Here is a 20,874-nt window from a genome sequence, read left to right on the forward strand (position 1 = left end):
AAATAGGGAGCTCAATAAAAGTCCACAGTGCAGGTAAATCAAAAGCTCTTATGAATTGAATCATGCAACAAATGTTTAGAGCACAGTTTGTAACGGCATGTGGAATTTAAGGCTATGTTAAATGTATTAAGCCAGGTGTATTTTTACTCAATTATTCAGAAGCTTCCTTCTAATATTCACGCAAGCTGGTAAGCAAAACTAGAAAGCCAAATAGCGTGTGCTATTTCTCTCATCTATTCTCTGACCGGGCTCCTCCTTTGTCAGCAAAGCAGAAGCTCAAGAAGTCTCAGAACCACTTTTGTCATTTCCCAACAGAACGAATTTCAATAGACCTTTCTGAAGGCATCATCAAGCCTTACTGTAGAACAATTTATGCAATTATGTGATTTTCCCCTCACCATCACCACTACAGAACAAACACATGCAGAGTTTTGATCTGTCGTAAACAAGCATTCAAAGTTTCTGCTTTGTTTGAGTTTCTGCTCCAAATATTTAAAAAACCAAAGGGAAGATCTCAATTTCAAGGAGTCGTTTCCAGCAGTACTGTCTGGCAAATGATTGCATTTAAGACAGAACCTGCAGACTATTGAAAATAAGCAGGGAAAAAGGGGGGACAGAAAGACAGATAAAGAATAACTTAAGTAATAAAAAAAGGATTTAATCCCTGGAGGGTAAGGAAAGGGAAATTAGAGACCAGCAACTCAAAGGCAGTCAGGAAGAAAGGTCAGAAGTCTTGAGGGATGTAATCATGATCCTGTTTTAAAAAAGGAAAGGCTATAATTGTGACTGATACAATGGCCTATTGGTCAGTCCTTAAAGTGTGAAGTACCATAAATAAGATGCTTTACAGAGCATCACTTAAGATTTTTCAGTCAATGCTTCCTTCAGCTCCCAGGCCGCAGCTTTGGGAATTGGGATAAACTGTAAATTCTCACCAAAACCTAGAGAAAAGCTCTGGTACTACAACAGGCAGTCCCTGGCACCGGTCAGAGTACAGCAGGCACAGCATCACTGTGGTTAAGCTACACTATTTTTGTTTTGCTTCTGTGGAGAAACCAGGCTATTTGGCCTTGTTTTTTTCTCTCCCAGACCTCTTTGGGGAGGGGAGGGAGTAATTTATGCTGTGTCTTCCGAACACAAAACCCTATTGTCGGTCACAAGCAGCCTGTTTGCCCCAACAGGGTTAGATTCTTTGTGGCAGAGGGGGAAGGGGAACTTTTCATTTCTAAGCAATCTCCTTGAGAAAGAGAATGATTTTTATTGAACAACAACAGAAGGTTAAAATAAATTACTTCAAGAATCCCTGAGCTAAAAGCTAGGTTTTTGCTTTTCTAAGAGTTCCAGTTGGAGTGGAGAAAAAAAAAAAAAAAAAAATCTGTGCTGCAAAACTACACCACCCATTTATTTGTTTATTTTTATGGACTTGCAAGCTAAATCCCCAGCCTGCAACAAAACTATGTTTGGGTAGCCAGCAACCTTTAAAGCTAAACAGCCACAGCGCTTGGCAGGTGGTTGTAGGAAGGACTTTTAGCTACATGGAAAAGAACAATAGGCTGGGTAAAGCTGAATGCCCAGTTTTTTTGGCATCCAATGCTCTTGTAGGATATAGAGCCACACTGGCCAGGGTCAGGGCCCTGCGTAATGTAAATATTTCCTAACTTTACAGCTTGTCTGCCTTGCTAGACCACCCACAAAGAGTGGATGCCCACGGGAACAGTCCTACCAACTCCATTGCTTTTTACTGTACTCTACTTAACCCCAGGGAACTTACAGAATGGCTCCTCTGCCTTGGGAAGTTTCACGTGTCTGCCCAGTGTGAGCATCACTTGGTGGGCAGAAGGATGGAGCTCAGCGCCAGCACCATTCCTGTTATGGTTTCAGCCTACCAGTCTTGTAATGTGCAAGTGCCATTCTTAAATTCTGCTCCCCTGCTAATGGGAAGCGGTGTTCAACACAAAAACCCAGGTTTGCTGAAGCAATGCAACCACCAGAAGACTACTTTGTAATTCAAGTCATTACCACATGCTGCAGAAGAGGAGCAATTTGGAAGTGTTAATCAATCTGGAGCCAATTTAAACTCGAGCTACCCAGTACGTCGTGCAGTCAAGCAGCAGGTTGCATTTCACAGCCACTGAATAAAAGATGAATAAGAATCAAAATATTCTGAGGTGCTGAACATTGCCAGGGCGCACGACATGTGAGTGAAGTCATGTCGAGCACCAGCCATTCACACCTCCTGGGGTGTAATCCCATGACGCAATACCCAGATTAAATCTCAGACTATTATCCCAGCATATCAACCTGTCTGTTCCCAGCAGAGAGCCAGCCCAAAGATCTTGTTTAAACTAGTCCATTTATCCAATCAAGACAGTGAAAACAAAAGCATGGGAGAATTTATCTAAGTAATTCCCTTGGTTGTCCTTGAAACCAGCTCCAGGTTTCAGTCTCAAAGCCTGGTCTCTATCCCTTGATCTGTCTCAACCCCTGATTTCCATCCTCTCTGTCCCTCTGTCTCCCTGCAGTTTTGCACAGGGGCCAAGCGGCCTGCAGTGGCAGGCTGAAGACAAGCCAGGGCAACCAAGCCTAATAGTCCTCGCTTTATCTTAAATGTTTGCTGAGAGGAATGTGCATAGAGTCACTTTCTTTCCTGACAATTACTTCCACAGAATCGTGCTGTCATGATACTTCACTGTCTGCATATGGCCTCACATCATCATGGGCAATTGCAAGGCGCTCATAAAAGTCTACTCAACTACTGGCCCTAGGTTTAACTTGGAAATACTCATCCATTTCATATTTCAGTAAAAACTAGCAATTTCTATGCTGGCTTCAATCAAGTTGCGAAGCTTCTGAGATATCAAATAGAAGTCTTTGGTATCTGCACTTCAAAATTATGCCCCAGCTTTACTGTTACACCTCTTTTTAATTAAGACCAAATAAACCAGCACAGCCTCTGTAATTCAAGACAAAAGTTTATTTAAATCTCAGATGAAAGGTACAGAACTGACTAACTTCAAGTAGCAGGCTGTTCACACCTAAGCCTCCAGGATGCTCTTTCAGAAGCACAGAGTACACAAGTGGGCAACTTGAGCACTGGGCTAGGAGGAACAGCAGTAGGCTTGGCTCAGGAATCAATATGGTGTCTTAGAAGAAGAGAGAAGTTCTCTTTGGCGTAAGACATAACGTGTTGTCCTACCTTCCTTACTGTTGTCTGTTTAGGCCTCTGAATTCAGAGGAGTTAGGCTGTCGAGAGCACCATATGATAGTGCCAGAGCTGCACACGTTTAGTGTTGATGTTTCACCCGGTGTGAAAGCAGTGCAAGTCACTGAGGCATCTCATAGCTCATAGGGACCACAGTTTTTGTCCGTGCTCCTGCCTCCCAACCATAGCAGTGTTCCCTACTTGTTTGTCCTTTGCTTTCACTTCCCTGTTGAGCAGCTCTTTTCTCACCACCATGTGAATCAGCACAGGCTGTGGTGAGCAGGACTGGGAAACCCATAGGGCTAGAGAGAAGGGAACAAAAAGCCTTCAGACAGCAGTTCCCTGACCTGTGCGGCCAGGGGCAAACTGCAGCAGGTGGAAAGAAGGGGTCGGGAGCAAGCTGGGGGCTGACAATGGCCTGGAGGGATTCCTAAAGAAGTATTTTAAATCAGGGTTGTCACTTTCACTCTTCTCGTCTGCAACTCCAAACCATCAGCTGCCCAAAGCAGTCAGAAAGCAACCTTGGTAAGCCTAGCCTTTAGCATTTGCAGGGACACAACCCAGTAGGTGCGCTTGGGTATACCTAACATAGCTGGGCTTTTACTCACTGCTCTTCCTAGCGCCGCTGACAGTAGGAAAGAATGTTGCTGGCCTCACCAAACGGTGTTTGAACTGTGTAGGCATTTCTATCAGAAACTGAGAGACCTGAATTTCAAACTTTCCAGCCAGAAACCTGCACTCCTACTTCAGGTGACAGTCCTAAACCCCAGTCTACACGCATGGGAACTGCACAGCAACTCTTGAGCTCCCTTGGCTCAAGCTGGGCAGCTGTGACGAACATGGGAAGTTTTACTGATGATTTTGTTTTTCTGCAATTATCTATTGCTATAAATCCTCCTAGTTGACGTTTGACACATTGCTAGCTCAGAGAACAAATGTTGGACTGAAGCGTGCTGAGCAGCCTCATGTCTTATTTTCTCCTTTGACTCAGCCATTACAAATCATTATATCCAGCATATACTTATATACATATAGGTATAAAATTCTAACATCCTGGTACACGATTAACACTGGAAAAACTTTATGACTTTGAGTAAGTGCCAGGACAGATCATTTTTTTCCTGCGCCCACCTAAATGGAACCCTTCCATGTAAAGAGTTGTGACTTCACCTGATGACTGATCAGCAAAGACTTCCAGCCTCTGGTCAGAAGAGAAATGACAACAGCTTGCATATACAGGATATTTCTAAAATTCACAACTATTCAAGTTACTAGAGCTCCTCTTAGCTGAACACTTCTCTTTCTTAGCTGGCACTCAGCACACCACACTTGAGTTTATGACCAAAGCTCTTCTGTTGAGCTCGGAGATGCTCTGGGACAAGCAATTCTTTGCTGCTACTTCAAAGAACCTAACCTAACCAAGTGCTCCACAGCTCTCATATCCTGTTCCATGTCTGTGAGATCTTCGGCTGGACAGGTCGCTTCAAATACACAGGGCAGGAGGTAGCGAGATGAAGGCTTGGCATAGATTCCTACATTTGATCCTCCTCTACCTTAGCTGGCACCAGCACTGTCAGCCTGCCTGGCTCTTCACTGCATCAACTTGCATCTGCTGAAAGCATCAGTACATTCACATCAGTCTATTTACCCCTTTACAGACATGCCTTTCCCCTACATACGTACCATTAAGGCTGCCTGACCCACACACCCCGAAAATCTGAAGGAAACATCAGTGATAGGCGTACATATCATTTCAAAAAATTAAATTGCCTATGTAAGTACATGTGGTTAGTTCAGTTAGTCATTCTTGCTCTGAAGGAAACAAGCCAAAGACCCTACCGCTTTCCTAGAAACTTCAGCAAGGAAAAAATACCAAAAGTTGTTCACGCAGCAAATTTTTGCAAATAGAATACATTTCTCCTAGGAGTGCTGTCATTCACTACTGCTTCCATTACCCAGTAACTGTAACCAGCTGAAGCACTACTCTAGACGATTGGTATATAAGCAAAACTGACCCCAAAAAAATCTACTAAAAAACTACTAATGGGTTTGCTCATTCTCAATGCAATTGGTCAAGGATTACTGAAAGTACAACGTTCCTGAAGCTCTGCAGAGGTACAGAAACATTTTCAGTAGCTGCTCAGTTCAGTTTTAAATGGCTGAGTAGCAGGACTCACCCCAGCCCAGAGACTAATGCAGTAATTGTCAAAACATCAGTAACTCCACTATTTGCACATATAAACTGGCAAATGCATTTAGACAATATTGAAATTGAAACACAACCTCCGGATATTCATGCCTGCTTGCAGAGAGGACCCTTCCTATCTCATTGTTGCAATTCAGCAATTTTCCACAGGGCACAAGTTCCCACTGAAAGCAATCTAACATTTGGATATTTCCTTATGCTTTTGACTGTCCTTATTCATTGCAGTTTCTTACCTGCACGCTTATGTGGTATGAAAACTTAAAATCTTTAAAAATAAAAAATAGCTACTTGTATTCACAAAGAATAGGAGGAAAAAAAAAAAAAAAGTGAAATCCACTGAAGCTGAAACCTTGTGGCTGCAGGATTACCATTACTAATTCCTGGATACCAATGGAGTGCCAATAGAGGACTGAGAAACTGCTTCCAGCAGGACCTCACCTTGTTTCCAGTTGGTACTTAGTGGAAGATGACATTGAAATACTGTCCTTTTGTCTCTCTCATAAAAGCAGCTGGGCCAATTACCTTTATAGAACAGTTGTTCTAGCTGTTTCAGAGGCTCAGTTCCACTTCTTTTCAGAAACAACAAGATTGAAAAAGCCATATGTAAAGCACATAGCACCTGAGTACATCCTAGACCATTTTGTGCAGTCATTTTGATGGCACACCCCTCCTTTCTTGCCCAGCAAGCTCTCAGGAGACGGTGCTGGCTTTGTTTTATGCTGAGGAATAGACAGCAATTTTGACCAAATCTAACACCGATATGACAAAGGAAGAAAGAAATCCTGAAGGTCTTTGCTGACTGCCAACATTTTTACAGGTACAAGCCCCGAGGAACACGCTCAGCAGCCATGAACTCCACAGGAGCATTATTCCCTTCGCACGGGGCTTCGGCACGCAAGCTCAGTTCTGTGGGGAAATTACACATCTGCCTCGTGGTCTGATGTAGCCTGATGTGGTTTTTGTGTGTTTGTTGTTGTTTCTTTAGAAAAGTACAGGGCCTTGGTTATTAATAAACACAATGCTTTATGTCCAAGTTCACCGTGACGTTTGTTGTTTACCCAGAGAGACACAACCCTGGAAGTTAATTTTATTTGCATATTTGAAGTCTGATTTTACAGATTTATTTTTTTAATTTTATTTTTTAACTCTGAAAACTGGCATCATTAGAGCAAAGAGGGGCCATTTCATCAACTACATCCAGAGAAATCAGCAAATACTTCATGCATAATTGTTCTACCCTCTCTGCTGCAAGGCTCCCTTGAACATAACACCATGTGAGCAAGTGACATCAGAAGCATTTTTATCACCACTTACCCAATGCATTCTTATCTGCTTAAGGCAGATTCCAACTAGGACACGCTTTGCTCATTAAAAACCAGAGACCTTCCAATGCATCGGTTAACTCTGAACTGCCTAGTAGCTGGGAAAGTAGCAAGGAAACCAGGGAATTCATAAGGGAAAAGAACTTTGCCTACTGCTTCTCTTAAGAGCATACTATTCCCTTCCATTATGCCAAATCGAGGCTTCTGAGTGGAGAAAAAGCAGCCTGTGTCTTGTGCAAGAAAACAGAGTAGGAACAGTGATGCCTCTGGAAAGTGTTCCTGCAAACTACTCCAGAGCTTTTTGCCTTTTTAAAGTTGTAAGGAGATCACCATGCACAAGAGCCAACAACTTGGAGAGCAAAAACGCACTCCAGCAATGGCAATTCAAGCTAAATGAGCTTGTGCAATTTTTGGTTATATTCATTATATGAAAGGCTTCACAGATAAGAGCCTGTCTTGTGAATCCATTCTCAGAAAGGAAAATGACACTGTTGCATTTAAACAAAGAAGAAAACAAATAAATTCAATGTCAGTTTGTTTAAACAAGTGTACTATTAAAAGTTTTCATACCACTTCATCAACATAAATCTAAACAAGACAGAAACCTCAGCTCATAATGCATTATGACGCATGCATTATAACACACATAACCCTTTCCACACAGCAAACTGGCAAAAGACACCTCCAGCCTCTGTCTGGAAATGTCTCGGTCACAAATGGCTCAACACCACCCCCTCTGAGTCTGCCTTGACTCACTGTGAAGGAGAAATGTGTATTCTGCAATTTCATTATTCCTTACCCTCTCTGGGGCTCTACGTACAATTAAACTTATGCTGCAATCTCTCTTCTCCATATAAAAAGCAAAGATAGAATAGCCAGATTAGAACTCCTTGCCTGCTCCCCACTACCTTTATCCCATTAACACTAAGAAATATAAGAAATTTAGCAAAGAAATGCCAAAACCAAAGCTGTATTCCTTCTGAGTAAAGCTTCTAGAGATCTGAAAATCTCCCTCACACTGCAAACTTCTGCCAAGAATGTCATTTAGCAATGCAGTTAAGACAAAACTGCATTGGAAGAGGTAGAATTAATGCTTAAATTGACCAACTAATCCCCCTGAGATACCAAGGAAGAATGTCTACCTGTTCCAAAATATTTAGCACAAAGAGAAGCTGATATTAGTAGTTCTCATCAATCAAAATGTTTCCTGCATTACCCCCCTTAGTGCATTTCAGCCTGAAACCCAAGTTAAGGACTCCTGCTCTTGTGCAGACCCAAGGGTAGCCAACTTCTGTATCTGATGTCTTTGCTGATGTCTGTTTTAAGGCACCGACCTCTTCTACCAGGCTCATAGGAGCACAACACAGACATGCTAAAGTGGTGGAGGGATTTATGTCAACTTGCTTTCAAAGAAAAAAATCTGATCATATAAAAAAGGATAGCTAGTAAAAACACTAATTTTACTAGAAGCAATATAAAATATTTTAAGTCAAGAGCAAATTGAAGTTCAGGTCTGTTATTCCAGGCAAAAATTAAAAGATAATCTGAAAGAGAATACTGATCATGCAGGCTTCCCCCACCCCCTGCGCAAAGGATCTGATCTCCTATAAAATCTACAAATAGAAATAAGTATTAAAATGGGCATCTGCCAAGGCTCACGTAATGGAGATTAAAAATATATATATCTATTTTTTTCAACAAATACTCCTTACACTGAAATGCAGACCAGAATAAAGAATATCGAATTCAGAATAAAAATTCTAGAGCCATTTGACAGGCTAATACAAATACAGATTTGCAATCCAAAGAAAATGGACGATGGCCTTACATTGCTAGCTCCTGAAAGCTCCTGAAAGGAGAACAGAGACAATGGGTAGAGCTGTTTTTAAAACAGAAAACTTATTGGCAAGGACACTTTACTTGCATTTCTGGAGATTAAAACACAACATCTGGAACACCCTTGAAGCAAGAAGCCTCTTCTCCTTCCGCCCCCCCCAGTCCCTCACTGCGCTCCCCCCTTTTAGCAGCTGATCCTGCTGCAGAAGTGGATGGTAAAGCAGTGCCAGTGACTTTCACCTGTTGTGTCCTGGTCGTGTTTAAAAATAAGAAAATACAAAAGTTGGAGGAAGCTTTCTTTGGAACACCCCAAGAGTCAAAGTATAACAGAGCTCTCTAACGCAAGTATTCACATATGTTTATAGTACGTCTTAAACAGGAGAAAATTACTACTGAAACTTTTTGGTTTTATGTGTTCTTACAGCTGCCTGTAGTGCTGTGGCTAAGGTTAACGTATTAAAACTAAAAAAGAAAAAAGAGTCACCTTACACACAAACCAACCAGCAACAGCACCTTCCATTCATAGCAGAATGAACTCATCCTCCAAGCAAAACCACAAGAATAAAAACACAAAATGCCTTAAGGAAGGCTGAATGACTGGCATGCACAGGCTGGAATAAACCCACTCACATTTCAACCTGACAGAGCCTCAAATACTCTCAAACAACTGGCTCCAACGACTGCGTGCACGCTCTCTGAAGGACATGCTACTTACTGCTGAATCCTGCAAAAAATCCACTTGTCTGCCTTTACACAAAGGAGGAGGAATTGAAGGCACAGATGTAGCAGAAGGGCTCAAACAAAGTCTTCTCAAAATGGTTAGTAATAACTCCTGAAGCACTCTTTAGCCAAAAATTTTCATAATTCTTGTTTTAGAGAAGTTTCTTACTTCAGCTAAGGCTCCTTCCCAAAGGACTTAACACTCACCGCTAAGAAAACAGAAAAGTGACTTCACAAAGTTACCAAATATCAACACACAAGGCTGGCAAGTGCATGTGCAGTCAAGATGATTCAGATAAGTCAGATAAATTTAGAACAGCGCTTTCCTAAAAGCATGCGTTCACCAAATGCAGCAAATATGCAGGAGCTATATTCCAAGGGCTGATTCCAGACATTAGAGCAAAAAATTTATTAGGGAAAATCTCCTTTTAAGAGTTCGCTGCGATCTGAAGTCCTCAACAACGTTACTCCTCGATCTGCCTTTAGTACTTCCATCCATCCCTGGATTTATCCACAGAAAAAGCTATAGGCTCTCCAAGCTCAGAGGGACTAAGCCAAATGCAGTGTGGCAACTTCACATAGGACCAACCTTTTATGGTTGGAACAGTAGAGCTTTGATACAGCTAATCTACCATAAATAGCTCTTGAAACTCAGAAGGATCAAATCAGCTGTTTGCAACAGTCCCAGCCTGGAGCTGCTTCCAATCCAATTAGATTGTCAACTCTACCTTCCAGCTTTCCTTTTTATTTGGTCCTTTTTATTGCCCCACGACTTTTCAAGTCCTGCTCCTGCAAGAAGCTAAACGCTGCACAGACAAATGCAGCAGAATAAAACGTGTTTAATAAAAACTGAAACAAATGAGTAAGTGCTCTTGCAATTATCTCAAGGAGCAGAAGTTTTAAAACAGCTTGTGCATTCGATGCCTTTTTTTAAATCAGCCCTGACTTGTAATGCCAACTTGCAATTCAAAATAAGTAAATGGCTCTGAGAGCAGTGAGCTCAGCTTTAAAAGGCTGGTTAAAAAAAAAAAAAATAAAAAATAATAATAAAAAAAAAAAAGATAAAACTTCATGGAGCACTATCGGTCTCCCAGATTAAGGCACTGAATTGCTTGCTTATTTTTTCTGTAACTTAGACACAATTGTGAAGCACTAGAACTCACTGTTAGGAATTTTTATATTACAGTGTTTCCTTTCTGGTATTTAGAACCATTTTCCCATAAAGAAGCTCTAATTCAAGAATTCTTAAATAACTGGGAGCTTCCAAAATGCACGTTAGCTACCAACACAAGCCAACAGATCTCCGAAAACCACCATAGGGACTACTAGAGCACGGTGACTGCCGAGAAATTAGTGCAGGGCCACTGCTGTGAAAGAGGATACCCGTTCGGACCCCGCGAAGCACAGATGAGCAGCATTATCTTTACGGTTCACTTCACAGTGCAAAGGAACAGCACACAAGCATGTAAGCGTACATAAACAAAAGATGTATTTTTAACTATGTATTATTAACGTCTCCCCACTAACTCTTTCCAAAACAAAGAGTTAAATTACCCTGGTACAGTGCAGGAACTCCAGCACTCCAAAGGGAGATGTGTCTTGGCTCTACGGCCTGAATCCATACCTCCTGTGACCACTGACACCCTGAACATTGCCAGAGCACCCTCCTGTAATACCAGGCATGATATCTAGCATTTAAACATTGGCTCTTCTTGCACAAGACAAGGAGAAGAGGATTTCTCATTCCCAGTATTCAAACTGCTTCAAGAAGGGCCTGGAATTCAGCTCCTCTGGAGGCTACTCTAATCAAAAGGACAAAAAAAAAATCCATCATGGAAAATTCTGTGTCCCTTTGTCAACTACCTGCCACCCTGCTCCTCTCTGAGCTGGTGTTAAATGTTATCTCCTCAATTAAAGGACCTGGGGTTTAACTGCTGTGCAAAGCACGTAACACACACTGAACGCAGGAGGAGTCCCTGCTTTCCATCTTGCCTGCACGGATGATGGATGACGAAGTAACTTCAATTAAGCGTGGGTGGGTTAAATGAAGAGGCTTGTGTTTTGCTCTAACTGTGCATGAAGAACCCAGCTGTGTCACTTTTTAGAAGTGTCAGAAAAGTCAAGGAGTTGGAACTGGGCACAGAAGGCTGCCCTTTAGGCCCTACTAAATGCCCAACCAAATTAATTCAGATGCACAGGGGACAGCGAGCTTTTCATTAGCGTGGAACAAACTGAGCATGTGACAAGTAGATTAAACAGACCTGCAAGATCTGCCTGAATAAGTTTATCACTTTGAATGCTGGCTGGAGAACTTGTCACGTTGTGCTGGCTCTGCACAGTGGTGAAAAAAAGTAGCCAAACCCATTGCTGACAAAAATTCAATGGAGCTTGTAGAATGCAGCAAGCATGCCTGCAAGTGCTAAAGAGAAAGAGCAGTCGTAAGCACGCTGCCAGAGCACAAGTGCTGGCGCTTCGTGCCCTATCCATAACCATTTCAAATCTTAGGTCCTTTATTACTGAGGAATTTGAAGGATGTGAGTTATGACATGGGAACACACCCCCTCTCAAGGAGCAGGACTGGGATTCCTTGTTTATTTCATACAAACCACTCCATATCTTACTGCTCACATCCACTCTCCCTATCACACAGGGCACTATCATAAAGATTTCACTTTTGCAGCTAATTTAAAAAAAACAACTACGTATGCTCTTTTCACACACACTTCCTTGGATACAAACTCACAGAATAGAACTGACTGTCATGGAAATGCAGCGTTTTCTTCCTCTTCTTCTCCAGTACTAAATTTCTCTAAGCAGAGCAGAGGAAGCCACATCCAATATATTAAATCACCTCTAGCTCTTTAAAGCAAGTGTGAGATCTGGCTTGTACTATACGAAGAGTATCACATCTTTTATCAAAAAAAAAAAAAAAAAAGAGGAAAGAGACTCCATGCCCTTCTAGGCCACAGGTTCTGTCTTGGTGAAGACAGAAGCACACATGAACAGACACAACTTTCGTACCACGGTCTTGCTTTGCAAGATGAGTAACAGTCAAGACAAAACACACAGTGGAGTGCACACAGTTTGAAAAGTCTGAAGTGAGCAAGCATGCATTCATTTAACATTTCAGCTTCCCAGTTTACAGATATCTTCTTCTTTTCAGCAGGGGTCGGGAGGGAAGGACAGAACTTCCCAGAAAAATCAGATTTAATAATGAGTGACTTACCAGCATCCATTGTCAGAATCATGACCCCACTTCTGTGTCCCAGGAAGCAGGAAGCCTTACCCATCCAGTGCTTGCGAATGACTCAGAAGGACAGCATGGCTTTGTTTCAGCTTATATCTTCCAGCTCATTCACCCCTCCTCCCTCTTGTGGGATAAAAGTGTTGCCTGTGCCTGACCACCCCCATTGGCTCTGTTCGGGAGCCACTCATTCAGCACACTCAAGTTGCTGTGAGAGCCTAAAATCAGCCATAGAGAAATTCTTCCTGATTTTTTTTTTTTTTAAACCCAGCCCCCTTTTTGTACTTCTGGGAGAACAAACCGTTCATTGTTTCGCTATCAGATACACGCTACAGCTGGTGGTGTTGTCACAGGGCCAAGAAATTGCCCGTGCTCAGAATCGATGAGGAGGTGGCCAGCTGGGGAGGGCTAGCATCAGCCATCCCCAACGCCAGGCACTGCCTGCCCGTGGAGGTAACGCCACGTGCCTTGTGTCAAAGCCTACACCCTCCAGCTCCTCTTCAGTGCATCTATATACACCCCACAAACTGAAGATCTCGTGGTTTGCCAGGGAGGATTTACTCTTCCATTTTATTTTTAAATAGGTAGAATGGCAAAGGGCTGCTGCCGCACACCTCAACTCCACACATGAAACTGCAGTGAGGAAAGTCCTCTTTCTTTTTGTTTTCTTTCTTTTAAATCTAAAGGGTTTTCTGAACGTAATAGCTGGCATGAGCAAGGCTCTGCCCAAGGAATTTGGAAAGCTGCTACAATCTATTTGTGAACCACCACCCCAGTCAGATAATACAGTGTCAAAAAAAACCTCGCCACAATGCAAGTGAAACTCTATCTGATCAAAAGACATCTCAATCCTTTGTTAATTTCAATCAAACGGTAAGACAGCCTAAAAAGTATGCACTTGGAGGGAGAGAAGGTAGAGGGCATTTGTTCCTTTCTGTCCAATGCAATCCTCAAGAACTTCCAGTGCGACTCTGGGAGGCGAGCGCCTGCATCTCACAGTGCGAACTGCTGACAGACGCGCTATCTGTGCCTGGAGGTTCAACACACACAGTGAATGAAACGCTGGCGTTCTTCATCTTCTGATAAGAACTACCTTTGCTAAATAAAGCATGGACATATTAGGCTGCCATCTCGCCATGTTAGTCACCACTAGATAACCTAAGATTCATAACTCCGCGATACGGCCACGGGTGTATTTTGGAAGTGTTGCTTGTGCTTGTTGAAATAAACATAGCTTCCTCTCCTCCCATCCTCCATTTTTAGAAAAGGTATCAGTTGCAAGTCTCATACGCTAACGTTTGCAAAGGCACTAATGAAGTTAGAATCCACCATTAAAGAAAATTAGCAGAAGCAGTATATTTACAGCATCACTTCTCTTGCAGAGATGCACATTAAACTGGGAATGACGCAGGGCATAGCTTACTTCCTTACCAGCAGTCATCCATTTGAAGAGGGATGCAGCAGTATTGAAGATGCTTTTGCACTCTCTACCTACCCCATACTTTTTCACTTGGTATCATCTTTATTAAAAATTCACAACAATCTGGACAAACAAACAACAAAACAAGATAACAAAAATCAAAACTTTGAGTATTGTACTTCGAGCTGTGCAGTCCCAAAGCCTGAGGGGATCTAGGTAGAAGATAACCAAAGACCAGTCCTTACCAACAAGGTAGAAAACAAACAGTGAGAACCCCTCACCCTGCATTAGGTACCAAGCTAACCTAACAATAACTCGTTCATCCTCAGGCAAACTGAGTGTGAATAATAATCACTGCCAGAAACTGCTCCAGTCACCAAACGCACACATTTCAAGAAAACACTAGCATACACTGTACAGAGCGAACCACTCTCAAGAGGATGATCTTCGTTGTGTGCTTGGCTTTTGCAAAAAGTCCAATACTACTGCTCTGCAGCAGTAAATCACAAAAGTTTAAAGTATTCTCAAATCAGAAAGAAGATTAAAAAAAATTCTAGGTCAGTAAGAGATTGTGAGGTACAGCCTGGCATTAGTGCTTAAACAGACTACTTCTGCTCACTTTCGGAAAGCATACAGCTAATAGCAGATGTGAATATGCCCATTCTAAATATTTCTTGAGGACACTTTACAAAAATGCTTTTATTCGGGATTGTCAAGATTCAATACATTTTTTCATGACCATGCAAACCAATATCTTTTTTGAAATCTTGGTCAAGTTTCATTTTTCTACTTCAACTCCTTCCAACTTTTCAAGCTGCCTAGCATGTGTGAGAGGATAGTGAGCACTGTCCCTACTCCTCCAACTGTTTTTAACATCTTAAAAAAAAAAAAAAAAAAAAAAGACAACAAAAAAAAAAAACACCACAGCTTTTATTCAACTTTCCACTCTGTACAAATGCTCCCCGAGCCTTCAGAAGCTAGGAAAGGACCTTCTATCCCTTATTTTGCAGACACAAAATAGTGAGATCCTGACCATCTCTAAGAAATCACATCTCACCACTCACAGAAACTACATAATTCTCAGAGCAAGATTAATCCCATACACTACACAAGTTGTGGGAATTGTCTTTATGGGAGTGACAGAACCTGATAGACACACATGCACAAAAAAAAAAAAAAAGAAAGAAAAAGAAAAGTTACAAAGGTCCCTTTTGTTCTTGGTTTGTGTGGGAAAATGCTTTACCACTTTCTGTGGGGAAAGCAATTGTAGTATATGTGTAAGATCTGGCTGGATTAAACAGTACTTCGAGCTTTCAAATAACAGAAGGAGTTGAAATGTTCTTGAAATGATTTGTACTAATACCTTTATACTTCGAGGGTGATGTACAAACAAAACGCATTGCATTTATATTCTGTGTTGGTTCTATTCGAGTTCCCCGAACAGCTGTCCTTTAAAAAGGAAAGAGTAGGTTCTACAGGTGAAGAAATATTTCTCTCCAGTAAGGGAGAAACAACAGCTGAAGATGGAGGAGAAGTATTCTCTGATTGTGTCACCCCACTATTTGTTTCCAAATACAATGACAGCATGGGCCTATTTATATTTTTACCTTTCAAAAAGAATCAACTCCTCAGTGTTACAAAGTAGGAAGGACTCGAAAGCATAACTCTGAGCATGACAAGAATACTAAACGAGGCTGGCATCAAAGTGCTCTGCTGGTCACCTTCATAGAGCAGATCTTTGATGTCTAACACTATACACTCAGGTCACACAGCTGCAGCCTGCTCTGTAAGGCTGGACAACGTGTACTAGACAACCTCACTCAGTACAGAAGAATCTAGAAAGTTATTTGGATCGGAGTAAATGACATAGAGCCATAAGGCCACACGTGGTAGGGCGAGATTCAAGCATCAACAGGCAAGAACCAAAATAACTGAATTAAGTCTAAGTTGCAAATATATCCTCAAAAATCTGAAAAATTAAGACTGTACAGCTTAGAAGGCAGAGCATAGACCTGCTATTAATTAAAATGTTACATTTCAAAGAATTGCCATTAGAATGGCTACTTATTTTAAAATGCAACAATTGGAAGAGGGAGCGACAGAAGGGCTGGAAGAAGGGATCCACCCTAGCTGCCTGCTGGCTCTCACTGCGTGCTGAGGTGAAGTTTGGGGAACGTCTCTTGTCACTTTCACATTGAATTACATTTCTTCTACACATACACAAGGAAGTATAGATGGATTCTGCTTTAAATGTTTTGTACAAACTCCAGAAAAACAAACAAACAAACAAACAAACAACGACAAGAAGAAATAATTCATGGTTCAGATCTACACACATTCTTCAGCACACACCCACCTTAAATCCCAGTCATCCAGGTCTGACTCTCAAGGTACACCTGCATTACCATGTCCAAGTGGCTCACAATCCAAAAGGCAGTCCTCCTCCTACAAGAAATAAACACAAAAAAGTACAGGTGAGAACCACAAATGCACATCCCAAGGTATGAAAACAACTTTAGAAATACTAGGCAGTTGGACAAAGAATTGACTACATGGAAAAGAGCAGTTTGGAGTATACAGCTACCTCATCCATTCATATGGCCAAGATCGCCACCACAAGCAACAGCACTTTTCAGAGCCTACCTATTGATGTGCTGTAGCTACATTTACATGAAAAGAGAAGTTTTGCAAGTTTAGTTTAGGAACCCCAAGGAACCTGACCCTTCAGTTACTGAAGTCAGAACCTTTAACATGGAACACACTCTTGAGCTAACTATTTAAAAACTGAGCTTTTACTTAACAACCTCACAGAAGATAGTCTGTATTACACCTTTCAGTAAGGTCATACAGCACTGAAGACAACAAGACCAACACACCATCTCCGAGAAGACTACTATCTTCAAAATCCAGTTTTAAACATCAATGGATCTAACTGGAAGAGCCATAATAAACCATCTTCAGGTCTGCCTGTAACACAAATCACCTTCCCACAGGGTGACCTAGCCCAGGTGTGGTGACAGATGTTGATGAAACGTTCAATTCAGGTTGTTTCAGCCTAGATTAATTATCCAGGCACTACATTGTCCTTAAAGAGGCCAACCCCTTGAACTCATAAACCCACAGCAATCAACGACTCAAGGTTGGCAGCTGTATTCTCTACCACTGATGAGGCTGTTTCTTCCCACAGGGAAGCAAACAGAGCTCCGATGCAGACAGAAAATAGTCTATGAAATATTATAATATTATATGTTATATAATATGAATAGTCCACAAAGTAGTACCTGCTGTTAAAGAGGTTATTGTCTCACCCTTGCAACAACCAGCCGCAAAAAACATATTTTTATTTTTGCAGGGTGAAGTTCAGCTCACCTGCGTGGTATTTTTAGGTGGCAAATATACTGCTCAGGTCTTTCACTTTCACAGCTGCTTGACTAAACTTCCTTTTTTAATCTAATAGAAGGCACCAAGTGACATCATGATATCCTGAGCAACAACTGCTAAGAGCAGCCAGATCTCTGCTCTGCCTCCACTGCAGCTGCTGAACATGTCAGACACTAAGAACAGCATCTAGAGAAGAGGTCACAGCACAAATAATTCATTGAAAAGACAGAATAACAGGAATTCTGCTCGAGTTCAGAAAAAAATCTGAGTTTAGGAGGCAAACAAAACCCCAGACATAGACTACATTAGAGCCTATGGGAACATTTATGGGAACAATTCAGCCTGCTCCAAAATGTCATGCAGCTGTTCACACACGTTAACCAATTGAGTTTTTATGGCCTACCCACATTTATCTTTGTATTTCAGATAAGAAACTAATCTAAAGTTCCTCGAATACGGTAAACCACAACCTACTGTTTGCCCATCTCCAGCTTTCTGAGAAATGTTCCTCTGAGGTGAACAAATGGCAGAGGCTTGCTGACAAGCCAAGGGTTTGAAAGGGTTTGAAAAGCAGTAATAGCTTTGGTCAACTACTTCAAGGGTTTCCTGGAAGTCACCGTGAGGTAGGAAGAGATGACATTTATAATGCACAGAATGTATTAAACCTAGTCTGTGCTACCGCTGTACCCCTGCTCTATTTCATTATTTCTTCTGATTTGGGAAATGCTACGTTTGTGTACTGGCATAAACCCGAGAAAAGAGCACTGCAGGTTTGAAGGCCTGTATCTCAGAGGCCTGATAAAGTCTGTCCTTGCAAAAGGAACCTTGAATATCCGGTGTGAGCTGAACTATCTTGACAGATTTGGGGTGGGTGTTTTTATTTATTTATTATTTTTTATGTTTGCCTATGTCACTATATTTTATGAATCCCTCTTAGCGTCAGAAGTCTTGCAAGAAGTTTTGGCACGAACAGACGATGAGGCTAGCACAAGGCCCAAGAAATACAGAGCACCTATCAATGAGCATTTGAGATTGCAATCAAAATATGAGAGCTGGAAATTGAATTCCAGCCTTTTAAAGCCTGACCTTGGCTGCGATTTTCTGTGCTCTGTCCAGTTCATCTGAGAAGTGTCTGGCGAGTCACTCGAACCACACATCTGACAACTCCTGCATTGTGAGAGCTTGGAACAAAAGCAGGAAAAGGCACTCCAAATACTCATTTTCCCTTTCTGAAGAACTCTGCCTTGTTACATACTTGATGGCTCCTGGGATTAAACAGTATATTATGAAGAAAAGACAGACACCAACTCATTATCTGGATGCTGGATATTAGGATTTAGGAAGATGGGCTAGTTGGTAACTGCTTCCAGTTAGCCACAAAGACGCATCATTTTTGACCAAGAAAAAGAGCCAAGCTTCCATTTTTTCTAGACAAAGATTATCCCGGATGTAGATAACAACAATATTTGCTTGGATTTACCACCCAAAAGCCAAATCAGGAAACTGCCACTTTGTACACAGCAGACAGAGCTATACCTGCTCTGCAAGAATCTACTGTGACCCATCGGGTTATCTATAGGGTGGCTGCATGATAGATATGACAGCTTTTATGCCACCCTTTAATACCAGGTTTAAATAATGTCTCAGTGTGTCTGTACTTCATGAACTTGAACAAATTGAGCTTGGTCTGGTGGGAGATATCCCTGCCCATGGCAGGGGGTTGGAACTGGGTGGGCTTTAAGGTCCCTTCCAACCCATTCCATGATTATATATATATGAATATATAAAGCAAATTTTCTTGATAGCCCTAAATGCAGATCTATTTCATTAAAAAAGTGAGAATTTCCTAATCAACTGCTTATAATCAGGCATGTTCCATTCCTCAGAAGGACCTTGAAGGGCTTGTGGAGTTTATGCTGTTTGTTTTCACAAGATAAACTTTTTCTCTTCATCACTCCAATGTCAAAAAGGACAGGAAAAGGAAAGAATTTTGTAGGGTGTTTTATTTATCGACTTGTATCACATTGTTCGGCAAAGCCTTCCTCTTCTCAGGCTCTTCAAACACAATCCAATTAAGTTTGAGCACATAAAACTTCTTAAAGTTGTTTTGATAAGTTACCATTCTGCAAAGCCTTGGTACAGATTCGTTTCTCACAGGGAGTAGGAAAACCCAGACTGGAAATACCCAGGGAAGAGGCGGGGAGTCAGCAAGTTTCCTGTAAAACGAGAAATCCTCAGAGGGAGCCCAGTTAAAGCAGAGCCTCACACCTCCTCCACACTGTCTGAGCTGAGGTGCCATCCTGCTTTGTGCTTCAGAGGCACACAACAAAACATACCAGGCAGCAGCCAAGTGCAAAGGAGATTTTCAGACTGATGGTTGTGCTTTTACTGCATCCCTTCTATATCCCTGCCCCACCAAAAAGAAAGATCACAAAGATGTTCATGAAAAATCTCTTAAAAACAGCAAAATTCAGCTGTCTGCACTCACCCCCTACATTGATCCTTGCCCATTTTTTCTTGTTCTCCAGTCATTCGGGAAGAACCCGATGCAAGAACAGGATATAGACGCTTCTGTTTGTACCCAGTTCTCTTAGAAAACATACTCAAGAGCTCAAATCCACCCTAGTGTTATTTCTTCCATTCCGTCCTCTCACTTAAATTATCATTTATGCACACACAGGGATCTGCTCCAACCAGGACTCTCCTTCAGCAGATTTCTCTTCCATCTGACCTTACTTGACACTCTTGTACTTGACCATCTGGCTTAGTCCCCCTGGCCTATGATGTTTTCACAAACAGTCTGCTTTTGCACATTCCAGATGTTGAAAGGAATCCCTTTTCTGCATTACTGAGGAAGACATGCTGAGGAGCCAATCTCTGCAAGTCTTGTGGTAGAAACATGCATGACTACTTCCCTCAACACCCAAAAGTGAAACCACTCACCCCAAAGTTACCCATTTATCCAGCTGAGAGCTACCCAAAGCATAATAGGTACAGATACAACTCTCTCACCACACCGGGAGTAGGTTTACACAGTGCAAGAGTGACAGATGACTCCTAAAACTAGCACAGCTTATGGAAATATATTATCCAAACCAAAGAGTCACGTTACTGCAAAGCAGCATAAATGTTTGAGGTGCATGTTGGAACAATCAAGCGTGCATATTTATCCTTACCACATTAAAGCACTATTATCGATATATGCCAAATACTTCTTGAGCAAGGAGAAATAAAAGCAGGAAGCTCAAAAAAGCCCTTTCGCCAAGAAAGTCATAAGACATGTTAATGTGAAGTTTTTTCCACAGTTGTAGGCTACAGTTTCTCGTCGAATCTGGTTTCAAATTTGATGAAACAGGATTCTGCAAGAAACTCTACACCATCTCACAAGCTGCCGTCATACACTGACCTCTAGTGTAATAAAGACTCAAAACATCAGAAGTCTCTTCAGAGCCTTAGGAAACATTATCAAGTTATTTTCCCAACACTCTGAAGGACACTTCCGTGAAATAAAACACACTTCAGTCAGATGGTGCCAGCAGGATT

At 41.7% G+C, this 20,874-nt stretch overlaps 1 protein-coding gene across 15 annotated transcripts in view; it reads right to left on the reverse strand.

The window, feature by feature from the left end:
- The window catches only part of SVIL (supervillin), a 135,819-nt gene that overhangs the window by 91,258 nt on the left and 23,687 nt on the right, over positions 1–20,874 (reverse strand). For 5 of the 15 annotated variants that reach the window (XM_084512046.1, XM_084512041.1, XM_084512042.1 and 2 more), the window contains exon 2: positions 16,307–16,395. Coding sequence is in view for 9 of the 15 variants with exons in the window: in XM_084512050.1 (XP_084368176.1) it covers positions 12,513–12,576 (64 nt within the window). In the remaining 6 variants the exon portion in view is untranslated. Of the gene's footprint in view, positions 1–9,281; positions 9,479–12,512; positions 12,592–16,306; positions 16,396–20,874 lie in introns of those variants that run through there. The other 10 variants (XM_084512050.1, XM_084512052.1, XM_084512039.1 and 7 more) reach the window with 6 other exon arrangements.

The sequence above is a fragment of the Aythya ferina genome (assembly GCF_964211825.1).
Source record: "Aythya ferina genome assembly, chromosome: 2".
Taxonomy (NCBI): Eukaryota; Metazoa; Chordata; class Aves; order Anseriformes; family Anatidae; genus Aythya; species Aythya ferina.